This window comes from Trematomus bernacchii, unplaced genomic scaffold, assembly GCF_902827165.1.
Source record: "Trematomus bernacchii unplaced genomic scaffold, fTreBer1.1, whole genome shotgun sequence".
NCBI lineage: Eukaryota > Metazoa > Chordata > Actinopteri > Perciformes > Nototheniidae > Trematomus > Trematomus bernacchii.
The window spans coordinates 1,349,800-1,365,914 of record NW_022987577.1 but is presented as its reverse complement, the minus strand read 5'-3'; the positions used below and the strand labels follow the sequence as shown (position 1 = coordinate 1,365,914).

Here is a 16,115-nt window from a genome sequence, read left to right as displayed (position 1 = left end):
GTTGCTGTGTATTAATACTCAAAGAAATTACCTTATAATTAATGAAGTACTTCAGTAAATGTACCTCCACTGTTTTTCTACATAATCAAAACCAACCCTTCATACAAAATAATATTTGTGAAGGGGAATTCTCTTAAAAATAAAAGCCTCCCACCACTGGAGGAGTCTACAAAATAAAAGCATGATTAGCGCTGTATATTTATATAATATATTAACTTTTAATTACAAAATGCCTGTGTGGTTTAATCACTTTTTCTGATGAGGATAATACAGATAACAATCTTAAAGGGCGGGTTATTTATAATGATGAGGGTGGGGGGGCAGATGACACTGGACTGTATTTCATGACCTTGGCAGCCCATTGGTTTGACAGTAATCCACTGCCATACAGAGAAAGTGGAGGATTTAAAGGCTATCGCACATTGCAATATATACCTTGCTAACACTGGCTGTGTCTGTAGTCGCTGAGCACTCTGCCTCCGAGACACCAAGACCATTCCTGTGAGTTTTATACGAGATGGAGAGTGTTTTTTACTGCTTTGCATGCCCATTGTTTGCAGGACAGCAGGTAAAAACGTTTCAAATTGTCAGTACGGGTGTTTAGTTTAGTTACATTTGGATTTTGTTGAAGAAAAAACTTAAATTTATTTGAATTTAGCTGTTTTTTTAATCATTGTATCTGTTTATAGTGACTGGAAAAAGCCATCCAGTCATCTGTTGGGCTTCTATTTTGAAAAGCATGCCTCATCCAGAGCTTTTTGTAGTCAATGGGGCTTTTATTTTGGAATAACAAGCCTTTTTCTAAGCTTTTTCTTATTCTTGTGGGCATTTATTTTGAAAAACAAGCCTCATTTTAAGCTTAAATAGGATTTTTTTACATGTTTTAGCACCCGACAATAGCTCCTTGAAGGTCGTTTTGCGTGTTTATTTGACTACTCGTACTCTTGTAACCCGAGAGGTAGTATTTTCTTTGTATCTATGTGGAAACACGGGTGGCAACGCGGTGATTTACGGCCCGCTGATGTGGCGCGCTGTAAGCTAACACCACTTCAAGAAGGGCTTCTGAAAGAGGATCCTCCGGTGTTTATCTCTCCTGTCAGCGCCGAGGCTCCGGAGGAAAACCTCGTCTAATCTGCAGGAACTTTAATCCCGAGCGTTAAATTTAGCCCGTTTTCTCCGCACACATTCAGATGTTAAAGCGACGCCAACGCTTTATTTAAAAAAAAAAAACAAGGCTATGGTGATAGAGAAGCTTCTAGCAGATACTTAGTCAAGGTCTTGTTCAGATATATGTTTACTTTTGTAGTTTTAGGTCATGTGGACATTTTGTACGTGGAGATATAAACTGGTGTAAACTTCGGTTTTAGACTTTAACAAACTACTATTTTTTATATTTAACTTGTACTTTGCCAACGTTTTTCTGATCTTTTCCATGGAGATGATAAACCAAATTAAGTGGAGGACTGTAAATGTACTCATGTACTATTCTTCTTCAAAACAAGTTTTATTTGGCATTTTTACAAGTATAACTCTTGTTGCTTTAAACTGTACTGTATGCAGGGGCGCCACTTGCGAACAGGCAACTGCTTGGGGCCCCGGACCAGAAGGGGGCCCCCAAAGAAGGTAGACTAAGAAGGTCCACAGCAACGACAACATGAAACACCCTTTAAGTTACTGCAACGACATGTCGGGAACCCCCCTCAAGGCGGCCCCATGCATAGCGCGCCGTAAAATGCTGCTTCTTATTTTAAGTTTCGTTGCCTTGCTCCGCTCTGGGGGGGGGGGGGTGTGTTGGGGCGCCACTGATGGTGATGAAAGCTGGTTCGAGGGGCCCCCAGTGAATTTTTGCCTAGGGCCCCCACAGACTCTAGAATCGCCACTGGCTGTTTGTATATAACATTTTGTTATTTTGCTGTAACTTTAAGATAATCTGCAGGAACTTTAATTCCAGAGTGTTACATTTAGCCCGTTTTCTCCGCAGACATTCAGATGTTAAAGCGACGCTAACGCTTTATTTAACAAACAAGGCTACGGAGATACAGAAGCTTCTACTTCTGCCCATTTTAGGTATATGTCTCTCTTTTCTCTCTTGAAGCTTTAATGGCAATAACATTTAGATTTTTGATATATCTTTAAAAAAAACTATTTCAGTCAGGGGTTTGATTTTTTTTACATTTAACTTTCCCAAAGTCTTTCCATTCTGCTCCTTGGAGAAAACTATTTTATTTTACATATATGTTTTCTCTTGTAGTTTTAGTCTCTTTGTTTTTTTTCTATATCTTTAAGATAATTGGTGACCGTTTTCAGAGAAATAAACTGGTGTAAAATTCAGTTTTAGACTTTAACAACGTACTATTTAAAAAAAGAATTATATTTAACTTGTACAATACCAACATTTTTCCGATCTTTTCTATGGAGATGATAAACCAAACTAAGCGGAGGACAATACATTTACTTTTGTACTATTCTTCTTCACAGTTTCACGTTTTATTATTTTAAGTATAACTCTTGTAGCTTTAGGTTAAATGGAAATAAAAGGCACATACCATATTCATTTTTACTGTATTTCACAGATAACTTGCAACGTATTCAGTCTTCGGAGGGAAACATGGTGTAAACTTTAGTGGTTGAAACACAATTTTAAGGTCCTTTATTTCCATTTTATACTCAACTACTCTATCTGAAAGTGCATTAGTAGACTCATAGATGTATGATAAGATAAGATAAGATAAGAAGTACTTTATTGAACCCAATTTGGGAAATGTTTGTGTTGCAGCAGCATAAAAAGACAAGATATATAAGTTTCTGGTCAAGATTTAACATGCGAGATTAGTTTAAAAAAACATCCTGTTAAAGAAAAAATCTCTATAAAGAAGTGTAAAACCTCTATATTGTGCTCTCTAAGGAATTAAACTACTGATAGCATTTTAAGTATTTAAAATGATCCCTACTTTGTTTACAATAAAATGCTGCTTCCTTGAATATATCAATTATAATTGGATCATTTTGCACCCGGAGTACTTTTACATTTGTAGTACATTTTGAGGCTTGTGTACTTTTACATGAGTATGTCTTTTGGAGAGGTTTTTTGCTTAAGTATTAATAATTTTATTTAAGTAAAGATCTCGATATTTATACCCCACAAGTCTTCTTTTTGTTTGTAATCAAGTCTCCTACAATTAACAGGTTTTTTACAATATAGGAGCTTTTTCTTTGGTTTTCCGTAACTTCATGAACCTCAACATGAACTTTTCTTACCAATATCTTTTCTTTTTTAGATACTCCTTTAAAGTGGACCCATCATGCTATATTTGAATAATATAGTGTAGGACCATACATAAGGCATATTTATACTTTTTTTTTTTCAAAATACCAAACAGATCATGCATTTTAGCCATGCCTCATTTCGCTCAATTTGAAAAATGTTAGCTCTGTTTTTGCAAGGGCTGATTCAGTGAGAACAGCACCATCTACAGGCCTGGCATATGTACTACAGTGTCTCCAGCGCTTTCGAACGGCAATGGCCGTGGCTGTCTCCTCCTGATTGGTGGAGTTGGCCCAATAGCCGTAGCGCCACCGTCCTGACGTCAGGACAGTGTTCAAATCTGGATCAGTTTTTATCAGATCCGTTGCAGCCCCTTTTTTTAGAGATTTGGGTATGGAGGAAAATAGAGAGGGTTGTGTTTTCTGACACTTGGTGAGTTCCCTGGAACACCGGGGACACATATTCATGTAGAAAAGACGTACACAAGTGCATTTTGCATGATAGGTCCCCTTTAAGCAAGGTGGGTTTTAAATGTGAATGCCATTGTACCCTCGTGTCTGTACTTCAGTCAGTGTGAAGTGAATGAACTGTTCTGAGGTCATCCCGAGTTATTTTCACCGTAACGTCTCGGCTTCGTGTTTCTTCGAAGCCTCCGGAGACAATCCTAAACTCCAGTTACTTAAGAACAAAAACCCTACCCCCTATATTTAACCGTGATATTATCCCAGCTCCAAAGACAACGTGTTGTTATGGCCCCTTGAGTTTGGAGGGTCCTAAAATACCCCGTGAGCCCCGGAGACCCTCCACCTGTTGCTGGTTCACAGATGACGGCCATTTGTTCCCGAGGCAGAAATGTGTTTTGGGATTCCTGCGCCGAGTCTCTTCTTTTAAGACGAGCCCGCTGTCATTTATTTTTTCAACATAATGAAGATGTTGGGAACAGCTGAGGCTCCGGGAATAGATTTTTAATCCATCACTCCGTCACTATCCGGACTCTCACAACAGGGGAAGTCAAGTTCATGTAGATGGATGTCGTATCAAATAACTAAGTACACTTATTCATGTACTTCAGTATCATTTTTAAGACACTTCTATACTTCATTATCTTCAGTGCTTCTTTATACTCCACTACTTTTTCGCTGCACTACATTTCTAGTTAATAGTAAATGGTTCCAAAGATTTTGTGGTGAAGAAACATTACATTAGAAATTGTAAGTGTTTAAAGCAACAAAGAAGTACACACAATAGTTATGGGGTTAGGGTTGAGTTGGCAGTTTGTAAGGTTGACCTGCTTTTGCTGTACTACAGGTTGTTGTGACAGTAACTTTTTGATGGTAATGCTGTAGCATGTAAAGATAATTGTTGTGTGTGTGTGTGTGTGTGTGTGTGTGTGTGTGTGTGTGTGTGTGTGTGTGTGTGTGTGTGTGTGTGTGTGTGTGTGTGTGTGTGTGTGTGTGTGTGTGTGTGTGTGTGCAACACAGTCTCACGGCATTTTGTGTTATAGTCACGAAATTAATCTATTGATTCGTGTTCACCAACACGATTTTCGCATTTTTTTCGTGTCACACAGAACGATTTTAATAGCAATGTAAATAATAACAAATTTGAAGGAAGAAGACATTTAAAAAAATACAGATTTCAGTATTCTGACACAGAACGATTGTAGAAGTAATGTATTTATATTGGTAGTATGTTTCGTGCCTGCACCAAATAATAACACATTAGAAGGAAAAAATACAGATGTCAGTATTCTGAGGCTCTGAGCCATTTCTTTTTCTCACGGACGGCAAAAAAACTCCGACATTATACAATTTAAAATAAAAGGGATAGGGTTAGGCTTAGGGTAAGATATTGAGTAAGAAAATGTTTTTATGAACCACACAGCTTCTGGTCTTCCAAGACCCGACCGGACAAAAAGACGTGGTGCAGGCACGAAACACACTACCAATAGAAATACATTGCTTTTCGAAAATCGTGTTGGTGAACACGAATCAATAGATTAAATTAATTTCGTGACTATAACACGAAATGCCGTGAGACTGGGTTGGTGTGTGTGTAGCAGTAATTCGTACAAAGGATAATCTTTGAGAATGAAACTGAAACAAAGTTGTCATGTATAAGTCTAAAAGCTGACTTGCTAATTTAATGCTAACATGCTAACAATCTGGCATGTTATTATGCTATGTGCTAGCATTTAGCATGTAACATTTATCATGTTACCATATCTTCATTTAGTGAGTAAATATGCTAAAATGTAACATTTAAAGTTACCATGAAACTAACAGCATGTTAGCATAACTTCATTTAGTGAGTAAATGTGTTCAAATTCAGCCTTTATAGTTAACTTGTAATCTAACAGCATGTTAGCATTAGCCTCCCATTAGCAAAAAACATGGTAGCAGCTAGGCTAATCTTCCTGTGGTCCTCATGAGAAAACCTCACATTATATATCTATTATGAACAAAAACTAACAAACTACACATTACCAATACATTCCTGGTAGTAATACAAATAGCAGAACCCTAAAAACTGTATAGTAAAAATAAGAAAATACAATTGTAAACAATGGTTATCAGTTACAGACGTTGGTATGATTCATAACCAGAAATAATTTATAATACTTTACTGATCCCAGGTGGAAATGTTGTTGGTAGGCATTGTACTAATATATCTAACCATAAGCAGAACTATAGTGTACTAATAATATTGGTAAGAATGGGATGTATGGTAATAGTTTAATGCAGAATCGTTTAGATTAACACTTTGACCTGTTGGTGGCACTACAATAAAAAAGTAATTCTCTTTCGAAAGTAATATCCTGGACAATCCATCCCATAATTTATTGGTGTTAATTGCAGCCCAGTTGTCTGGACCTCCATCTCTGGGTCTATATTTATCCGTTGTGGTGCTTTGAGGCATTAACGCGGCCTCAGTTACAAAGCCCAGAGCAGATAAATGTCCTGGATAAACATGGACGTCCTAAGATAGAAACGAGTTGATCCGAGCCTGACATGTGAGACTCTGCAGCGAGGAGGAGACACAGGGCTTTAAACGAGAAGTAATAACGTTAATGAATAAATGTAAAGTACTTATGAACAAATGGTGTTTTTGTTTGTGGCTGTCAGCAAAAAACTAAATTGCGTTCAGAGATTTCGTGTGAAATTCGGCTAAAAACACGCTTTCATCAAACTGGTTTAATGTGAGTTACCTGGTAAGTTATAGATTCTTAATTTACTGTCCATAGGCTCATGTTCTCAATTATTATAACGTATATTAGTTTATATACTGTAGGAGTAATCAAGCTGATGACACGTAATCGATATATTACTATTCATATTATTATTTATTATTAAAATTATGAATGTACTTATCGTTATTATTATAATTTTTATTATTTGACTATTACTTTTTTCTTTATTCATTATTATAAATATATTATTATTACAAGTAAAATAATCCTAAATCACAATGTGAGCTTCACTTTGTCCTCTTAATAAAATCAAATAAAGTCTACAGCCTTGTTAGCGTTCCTGAGACAAAAAACATCCCTTTTTTTAGATTTAAATAATAATAATAATACATGTTATTTATATAGCGCTTTTCCTGGTGCTCAACGCGCTTTACAAGCAAGTAATGCATCCAAAAATATAATTATAATGGAACCGAAACACACTTTAAGACTAGAAGTATAGCAAACTCTCATTCAAGCACTGTGTGAACTGTGTTTGACAACAAATATAGAGATTTTAAAATGTTGTATGCGTTAGGGAATCATTTGCCCTAGTGTCCTCTTTCACCCTCTGACGCAGATGCTCCAACCTTGAGCAGCCGTTATCTCCCTTAAGGAGGGGCTGCCCTAGCAAGTTGTTACCAGACCGGGCCACTCTCTTTCAGAGATAGTTATTGTTGTGGGACACCTGGAACACATCCTTCTCGGGGTGTAGATGACCCCGAGCCATAAGCGACAACAAATGTGATTCAGTGTCCTCAGCTGTTTAGTCTAACTAATGAAGAATGTTGATTACCCTGAGCGAAACTAGTTCAAACATCATACGAGAGGAAGGGTTCTTCAGAATTGATTGTGGCATCTCTACCGTGTGGTCAGACCGTGGCTCGTGACATGTCTTGTGAATTCTCCGGCCGAAGCTCCAAATAAACCGTCAGTGTTTGCCATCAACGCTCCAGCTCTCCATCGTGTCTCTCTGAGTCCTGTTTCCAATTGCTTCAGAAGTTTCCCCCACAGTATGTGTCTTTGTCGTGGTGGATAATCCTTATGTTTCTAACATGGAGATCATATGTGTTTTATCTGAGAATGGATCGTGTTTTTCTGCTGCAAGCTTGCCTTGAATTTCCCCTTAATGAACAAGATTTATTTTTAAAGTGGACCTATCATGCTATATTTGAATAATATAGTGTAGGACCATACCTATATAAGGCATATTTATACTTTTTTTTTTCAAAATACCAAACAGATCATGCATTTTAGCCATGCCTCATTTCGCTCAATTTGAAATTTTTTAGATCTGTTTTTGCAAGGGCAGATTCAGTGAGAACAGCACCACCTACAGGCCTGGCATATGTACTACAGCGTCTCCAGCGCTTTCGAACGGCAATGCCGTGGCTGTCTCCTCCTGATTGGTGGAGTTGGCCCAATAGCCGTAGCGCCACCGTCCTGACGTCAGGACAGTGTTCAAATCTGGATCAGTTTTTATCAGATCCGTTGCAGCCCCTTTTTTAGAGATTTGGGTATGGAGGAAAATAGAGAGGGTTGTGTTTTCTGACACTTGGTGAGTTCCCTGGAACACCGGGGACACATATTCATGTAGAAAAGACGTACAAAAGTGCATTTTGCATGATAGGTCCCCTTTAAATTAAAGCCGATTTTGTGACGAAGAAAATTAGCGTTGTTTTTTGCTGTCTTGAAATAAATTAAGATACAGATATTCCTTTTATCAAAAATAAGGTAACACTTTATACGTAACATCAAATAAGTGGGGGATATGTTAATGTGTTTTTGTCACTCGTTTGTCAGTTTATCAGAATGTATTATTTGTCACATAATAAAGGTACAAATGTCATTTGAATGCTTTGTCTTTCATGTGTTTCTTACCCCAGATAAAGCCAGGATTCTGCTGCTACGATGGCAGATGAGTAAGTTCACAGTTTAATAATATTATATTGCTGTGTGATTCTCCAAATAGAAATGTTTTATGCTTTTGGCCATGAGCATCGACACAAACACTTTAAAAGGCTCCTCATTATAAAAACAGATTAAATGATTTATTGAAAACATTATTGTCTGTTTTCTGTTTTTTTCTCCTGCAGGAAGAGACTGTCTGCGAGGCGTAAGCATACTCTGAAAGTAAGACATTTAGTTTTATTCTCCACGAAGAAAAGCAGAGTTGCTGTATTTTTACATTTACAAAGTCCTCTTTTTCATCAACATGTGTCCCCTCTTCTTCATGTCTCTTCTACATCAACATGTGTCCCCTCTTCTTCATGTCTCTTCTACATCAACATGTGTCCCCTCTTCTTCATGTCTCTTCTACATCAACATGTGTCCCCTCTTCTTCATGTCTCTTCTACATCAACATGTGTCCCCTCTTCTTCATGTCTCTTCTACATCAACATGTGTCCCCTCTTCTTCATGTCTCTTCTACATCAACATGTGTCCCCTCTTCCTCATGTCTCTTTTTCATCAACATGTGTCCCCTCTTCTTCATGTCTCTTCTACATCAACATGTGTCCCCTCTTCTTCATGTCTCTTCTACATCAACATGTGTCCCCTCTTCTTCATGTCTCTTCTACATCAACATGTGTCCCCTCTTCTTCATGTCTCTTCTACATCAACATGTGTCCCCTCTTCTTCATGTCTCTTCTACATCAACATGTGTCCCCTCTTCCTCATGTCTCTTCTACATCAACATGTGTCCCCTCTTCTTCATGTCTCTTCTACATCAACATGTGTCCCCTCTTCTCCATGTCTCCTCTACATCAACATGTGTCCCCTCTTCTTCATGTCTCTTCTACATCAACATGTGTCCCCTCTTCCTCATGTCTCTTCTACATCAACATGTGTCCCCTCTTCTTCATGTCTCTTCTACATCAACATGTGTCCCCTCTTCTTCATGTCTCTTCCACATCAACATGTGTCCCCTCTTCTTCATGTCTTTTCTACATCAACATGTGTCCCCTCTTCTTCATGTCTCTTCTACATCAACATGTGTCCCCTCTTCTTCATGTCTCTTCTACATCAACATGTGTCCCCTCTTCTCATTCTTCTACATCAACATGTGTCCCCTCTTCTTCATGTCTCTTCTACATCAACATGTGTCCCCTCTTCCTCATGTCTCTTCTACATCAACATGTGTCCCCTCTTCTTCATGTCTCTTCTACATCAACATGTGTCCCCTCTTCTTCATGTCTCTTCTACATCAACGTGTGTCCCCTCTTCTCCATGTCTCCTCTACATCAACATGTGTCCCCTCTTCTTCATGTCTCTTCTACATCAACATGTGTCCCCTCTTCTTCATGTCTCTTCCACATCAACATGTGTCCCCTCTTCTTCATGTCTTTTCTACATCAACATGTGTCCCCTCTTCTTCATGTCTCTTCTACATCAACATGTGTCCCCTCTTCTTCATGTCTCTTCTACATCAACATGTGTCCCCTCTTCTTCATGTCTTTTCTACATCAACATGTGTCCCCTCTTCTTCATGTCTCTTCTTCATCAACATGTGTCCCCTCTGTGTAAAGAGACTCTGAAAGTTTCAGGAACAAAGATTCTCTCTCTTTTTGATCCATTTTTATAAAAACCTGTCCTAAAATGAGCTGATCAGATTTTGGCCACTTTATGATGTCATAACGATGTTTTGTCTTGTGTAACCATTAGCCAATCAGCAATCAAGGTAACCCCCCCCCCCCCCCCCCCCCCCCCCTTATCACCTGAATCTCCTCCTAGAGCACATTGAGTTCTTTGTAACCAAATCTCTCTCAGAGGGGCGTGGGGAGGGGCTCCTTATTTTCATCTAAAGTAACAGACAGAGAATCAGCACTTTGGAAACAGGGCTGAAACAGAGGGGATTATGGGTAATGCTGCAATGATCTGTTTGGTGTTTCAGCCAATCAGAGACAGGCTCTGTATATATCTGAGACCTATAATATATTGATGAAAAACCGTATAATAGGGGACCTTTAAAATATTAAAAGGTTGCATGATGTCGTCCTCCACAGGGATCCATGCTGCTCGTTGCCACAAATCTGTTGGACGCTGAATCGAATGTGAAGGTGTCGGAGAGAGAGAAGTTCCTGGAGGAGAAGGTTCCTCCTCTGGAGCTGCCGTACTCCAAGGACGAGCTGCTGGTGAGATCAACTGTGTGAGGGGGGAAAAGCATGGAAAGAAATCTAACTATAAATATATATACGATGATTGGCTGCTGGAGATTGTGGTGAAATGTGATTGGTTAAAAGAGGACGCCCATGAGGAGCTGATAAATGCAGCTGTGGAGTGACTGAACGTACATTTAGACTCTTTTACTCCCAATAATAACAACTTTTAAATAAAAGGAGAGGATTTTTACTACTTTTGCCTATTTTAACTTTTTACATTACAAAATGTTACCCCCCCAACTAATGCAATTGTTGATGCTTTTTGGAGATATTACGACATTTTGCCTCAAAATACTGCAACTCTTTTCTTGAAATACTAACAAAAATGTTAATATAACTTTCTCTAAATATTGTAAATTGTCTTTTTATCTTTTGGGGGGCAGGGTCATGGGTATTATGATTTTCACCCATAATAATACTTGAAATATTATGGCTTTTTTTCTCCAAATATTTCAACACTTTTCCCTTAAAATATAACGACTTCTTCCCGAAATACTACTGCTTTTTCCCGTGCATTTTTTCTGCATTTATCACAACAGTTTGACCCCTCAAAAGTAATATATTTTGTCAGATAGAAGGGTTCCCAGCACACACTCTGTGTCTGTTTTGTAGGTTTACTACATACAAATATTTTGGGTTAAAAATCAGGTTCAGGTTCTTTATTTGTAGGTAGATTTAGTTTGCAGATAAAAAGACAAGGGATCCATCCTGACACACTCTAAAAACAGACACAGAAACACCTCTAATAAAAGAACTAATACAAGTACACCGTGCTCCGTCAAATCTCTAAATATTCAAAAACATTTTAAAAGAAAAACGCTAGTACAAATATGGACATTCAAAATTCATAATCAAATAAATACATAAATAGGCATCTGTGTGACGCTCATATGATGTGTTCATTTGTGCAATAGCTGCTGGGATAACAGTTTTTATACCGCTTCATTCTACTCTTTGGGACGACTAACCTCCGGCCCGAAGGAAGGAGCTTTGATTCTGAGTGCAGAGGGTGGGAGTCGGGTGGGAGTCATCGTCTAATATGGAGCTGGATAACCGCTGTACATGTAACTGCCTGAAAAAAATGAATGCACTGTTTTTTTCTCTTCAGGGGCTTGTTAAGACACTCCATGATCAGATCGACATCGGCGAGGAGGAGAGATACAGCATCGAGTTCAAACTGAACATGGTGCTCAACGAGGTGAGACACTTACTCTATAATATACCATAATATGATCATTTGCCCTCTGACCAGAATTGGGAAGTAGTTGAGTACAAATACTTTGTTCCTGTACTTAAGTTCATTTTTCTGGTATCTTTACTCCACTACTTATTTTCTGACGACTTTTTACTTTCTACTTCTTACATGTTGAACACAAATACCTGTACTTTCTACTTCTACCTGTACTTTCTACTTCTTACATTTTGAACACAAATACCTGTACTTTCTACTTCTTACATGTTGAACACAAATACCTGTACTTTCTACTTCTTACATGTTGAACACAAATACCTGTACTTTCTACTTCTCACATTTTCCAAACAGGCTGGTTCCTTTAGTTTGAATGTGTGTCTGGTGGCGTGATCATTATTATTTAGAGTCATTGCGTGCCATTGATTTGAACACGATCCGTGTATCCATCATTTCCTGGTCTTCTCTAAAGAAGAGGGACCAATGAAAACGTTGTCATGTTGCCGTTGTTCAGCATGGAAACATTCATTAACTAACAATGACATTATTGTTCTATTAATATAAAGGGAGGTCAGGTACTCTTTAAAACAGATGCTAGTTATGGGTACTTTTTACTTAAGTACATTTCAAAGCCCTCTTTACTTTTGCTTGAGTAAATACGTTTAGTCAATACTTTTTAAAGACAAGTATCTCTACTTCTACTTGAGTAAAGGATGTGTGTACTTTTGCCATCTCTGCCTCTGACAGAAGTCTAATCTTCTGTCCTGATTCCTCCTGAAGGTCCGAGACCTCAACATAAAGATTGTGGATCTGAGAGGAAAGTTCAAGAGACCCCGTCTGAAGAAAGTCCGTATGTCTGCAGACGCCATGTTGAAAGCTCTTCTGGGCTCAAAACACACCGTGAACATGGACCTGAGAGCAGGTCTGAAGCAGGTCAAGAAGGAGGTCAAAGAGGAGGTGAGGAATCTTTAAAGTAAAGACACTACATACTGATATACACCTGAACATCAGCAGGAGAGGACTCTTTAAAGTAGAGACACTACATACTGATATACACCTGAACATCAGCAGGAGAGGACTCTTTAAAGTAGAGACACTACATACTGATATACACCTGAACATCAGCAGGAGAGGACTCTTTAAAGTAGACACACTACATACTGATATACACCTGAACATCAGCAGGAGAGGACTCTTTAAAGTAGACACACTACATACTGATATATACCTGAACATCAGCAGGAGAGGACTCTTTAAAGTAGAGACACTACATACTGATATACACCTGAACATCAGCAGGAGAGGACTCTTTAAAGTAGAGACACTACATACTGATATACACCTGAACATCAGCAGGAGAGGACTCTTTAAAGTAGAGACTCTACTGGGAATTGGGAAAGAGATGTTGGTACATGTGCGTATTTAGCCCTTATTTATATCAGCACTTAAAGCTCAATCCAGAGCTATTTTCATTCCTTTATTAATTTTTCTAAACCAAGAACGAACGTAATCCAGCAGCTAAAAGAAATCCAAGTATGTTTCCGACTTCTGTGATTCAGATCCATCCTAGAATGTAATGGGTTCTTCCTTGACCCATGCAACACCATTTCAACACATTTCTTGAAAACCAGACATCTAGTTTTTCATAATCCTGCTGACAAACCAAATGCAAAAACAACTTGGCAAACTTTTAAAAAAAAGCGAATTAGGTGCATTCCCATAGACTGGTTAGAAGCAAAGTATGTATGGCTATACACACGGAGTTTTATCAGAAGCTCGGAAGTTGGGTAAGCTTTACTCATGACTGTAATCCGCCAGTAAACATAGAGGAAGAAGTGGTTGCAAACTGGAAACGTAACAGGTCCCCTTGGCCGTCTAACCATCTTCGAGACAAAAAAAAAATCATATTAAGTGGGCAATCATTGGCCATGTGTTCTCCTGTAGAGAGATGAGGTCTAATTAATGCAATTATTGTAAAACACAAGCAAAGGCTGCCAACAGCTGAACAGTCATGCTATCTTCGACAAAACCACTTAAAGCAAGTGTAAATAACATTTTGTTCAATATAGTTTTGACGTTTCCATACAGCTTTTGTAATGTAATTCCTGTAAATATCAGAATGGAAATCAACATTTCTTGAATTTAAGCTTAGTACCTTTTGGCTTTTGTTTAGAATATTTGATCCGTGTTCATCCCCTTCTGTACTTTATATTTTCTACTGGTCATTGCTTTAAATAAATGAAATATCTTCTGTGTTCACAGGACAAGCAGCTGCGCGATGCCGGAGATTGGCGTAAGAACATTGAAGACAAGTCTGATAGGAAGAAGATGTTCGATAGTTAAATGTGATTGTTGCAGGTCTGATGTCTTTGTAACTGAAGAGTTTTATTCCAAAATGCTTCATATCCACATTAAAAAACTACATTATACTTGTATTGACTGCCGTGGAAGGAAATGTGTTAACAAATGTGAATACTTTGGATAATTTTTTAAAGTAAAATGACTCAAGCTAAGAAAGATGATAGTGTTTATGGTACAGTAAGTGATGAATGAAAGTCAAATTAATTCTAATTAATAATTAATTATCTAATGCATGAGTTCAGTTTCACAGTTTTTACTTACTTTTTACTAAAATCTTTAATAAATGTCGGGTAGATGAGACTGGTTTCAGGTAGTTTCTGGATATTTTGCGTTGGAACAAAACTCTTCAGTTGAATCCAAGCTGCCTTCTGCTTTTGTCTGTATTGACACTGTAGTGTGACGAATTTGTACTGTATGTACTGATGTAAGTATTAGTACACGAATGGTAAATCCATCCTGCTGTTGTTCTCTGATGGCTGACTTATGCTTCTGCAGCAAAACATTGCTAAACCTGCTAGAAACATACCTTCCTCTACACAAAAATTAACTAAACTCCAGTAATCAAATGACCTAATTCAGTGTGTAATTGAATGTGTGACCGGTACGTTAAAAAAGTATTCGATTTCTTACTTAATTTTCTGAGCCCATTCTTGCCAATTCCTAGTGAAAGAGGAAAATAGTTTAACGTTAGCCAATAAGTTGCTTTAGCATGGCAAGCTAACAGTCAACGATGTATGAAAAAAACCACAAGCTGCGTTAGCCTGGCAAGCTAACTGTCAGTAATGGATGAAACAACCACAAGTTGTGTTATCTTTTCAAGCTAACGGTCAGTAATGGATGAAACAACCACAAGTTGTGTTATCTTTTCAAGCTAACGGTCAGTAATGGATGAAACAACCACAAGTTGTGTTAGCATGGCAAGCTAACGGTCACCAATGGATGAAACAACCACAAGTTGTGTTATCTTTTCAAGCTAACGGTCAGTAATGGATGAAACAACCACAAGTTGTGTTATCTTTTCAAGCTAACGGTCAGTAATGGATGAAACAACCACAAGTTGTGTTAGCCTGGCAAGCTAACGGTCACCAATGGATGAAACAACCACAAGTTGTGTTATCTTTTCAAGCTAACGGTCAGTAATGGATGAAACAACCACAAGTTGTGTTAGCATGGCAAGCTAACGGGCAGTAAAAGTTATTTAAAAAACCCAGAACTTAGATTGCAGAAGTATAACTCAGCCCTCGTCTGTACTAAACAACATCATGCTATCTTTTCTAAGCTGTTCAAACAGAAGTGTGATGTACTTTAATCGTCTTGTTGCTGTCACATTAAATACAGAAGCTTCATGTTCATCTTGTTCACAGTCTGGTTGCATTTGTAAACACTCACAGGTCCAACAGCTGCAGATCTATACAGAACAATTCAAGTTTAAGACCTTCAGCTCCAGATCCTTATCAACGAGGGGCATTCTTTAAAACTGTAGGCAAGACATTAAAACATTACACAGAGATACCTTCATTTGGATTTAAATGCCTTTTATCGGGCACCAACTCTCCGAAGATGCTAATAATTTCACTGTTACTGACCCTAAATGTAATGCTACTTTCCTCATGCTAACGTTATGCTAATCCCTAGCTAGTTTTCAAAAGACTAATAAGACTTAAGGATCTTTAAAAGGTTTACATCTTTACAGTTAAACCCTAGCCATTAGCTAACGTTGGTTTTACCGTTAGCATGAACATCAGGTATCTACATTAGTTGGTGTTTATCACTGTAGAGGAAAAGCTCTTTGACATTCATAGCAGTACAAATTACACCCATTATAGTCGAATTTAAGTCTATTTCACATTTTAAGCCCGTTTTTCATCCTTTTTTGAGTATAATCTTTTCTGAATCCAGCATTTTTTTAAC

The 16,115-nt window shown here is 38.0% G+C and overlaps 1 protein-coding gene across 1 annotated transcript; it reads left to right on the top strand.

The window, feature by feature from the left end:
- Nucleotides 1–434: 434 nt before the first annotated feature.
- On the top strand, nt 435–15,556 carry LOC117479791 (troponin I, fast skeletal muscle-like). The gene is made up of 7 exons (XM_034126875.1): nt 435–501; nt 8,381–8,416; nt 8,591–8,627; nt 10,499–10,627; nt 11,763–11,852; nt 12,624–12,800; nt 14,106–15,556. The coding sequence occupies exons 2-7, from the start codon at nt 8,406–8,408 to the stop codon at nt 14,184–14,186; spliced, it is 525 nt and encodes a 174-aa protein (XP_033982766.1). The 5' UTR covers nt 435–501; nt 8,381–8,405; the 3' UTR covers nt 14,187–15,556.
- Nucleotides 15,557–16,115: the final 559 nt, after the last annotated feature.

What these genes read in the sequence shown, in the direction of transcription:
- LOC117479791 (XM_034126875.1), top strand. An exon ending in GGCGTAAGCATACTCTGAAA is followed by an intron (nt 8,628 to 10,498) that starts GTAAGACATTTA and finishes CGTCCTCCACAG; the next exon opens with GGATCCATGCTGCTCGTTGC. An exon ending in AGAAGGAGGTCAAAGAGGAG is followed by an intron (nt 12,801 to 14,105) that starts GTGAGGAATCTT and finishes CTGTGTTCACAG; the next exon opens with GACAAGCAGCTGCGCGATGC.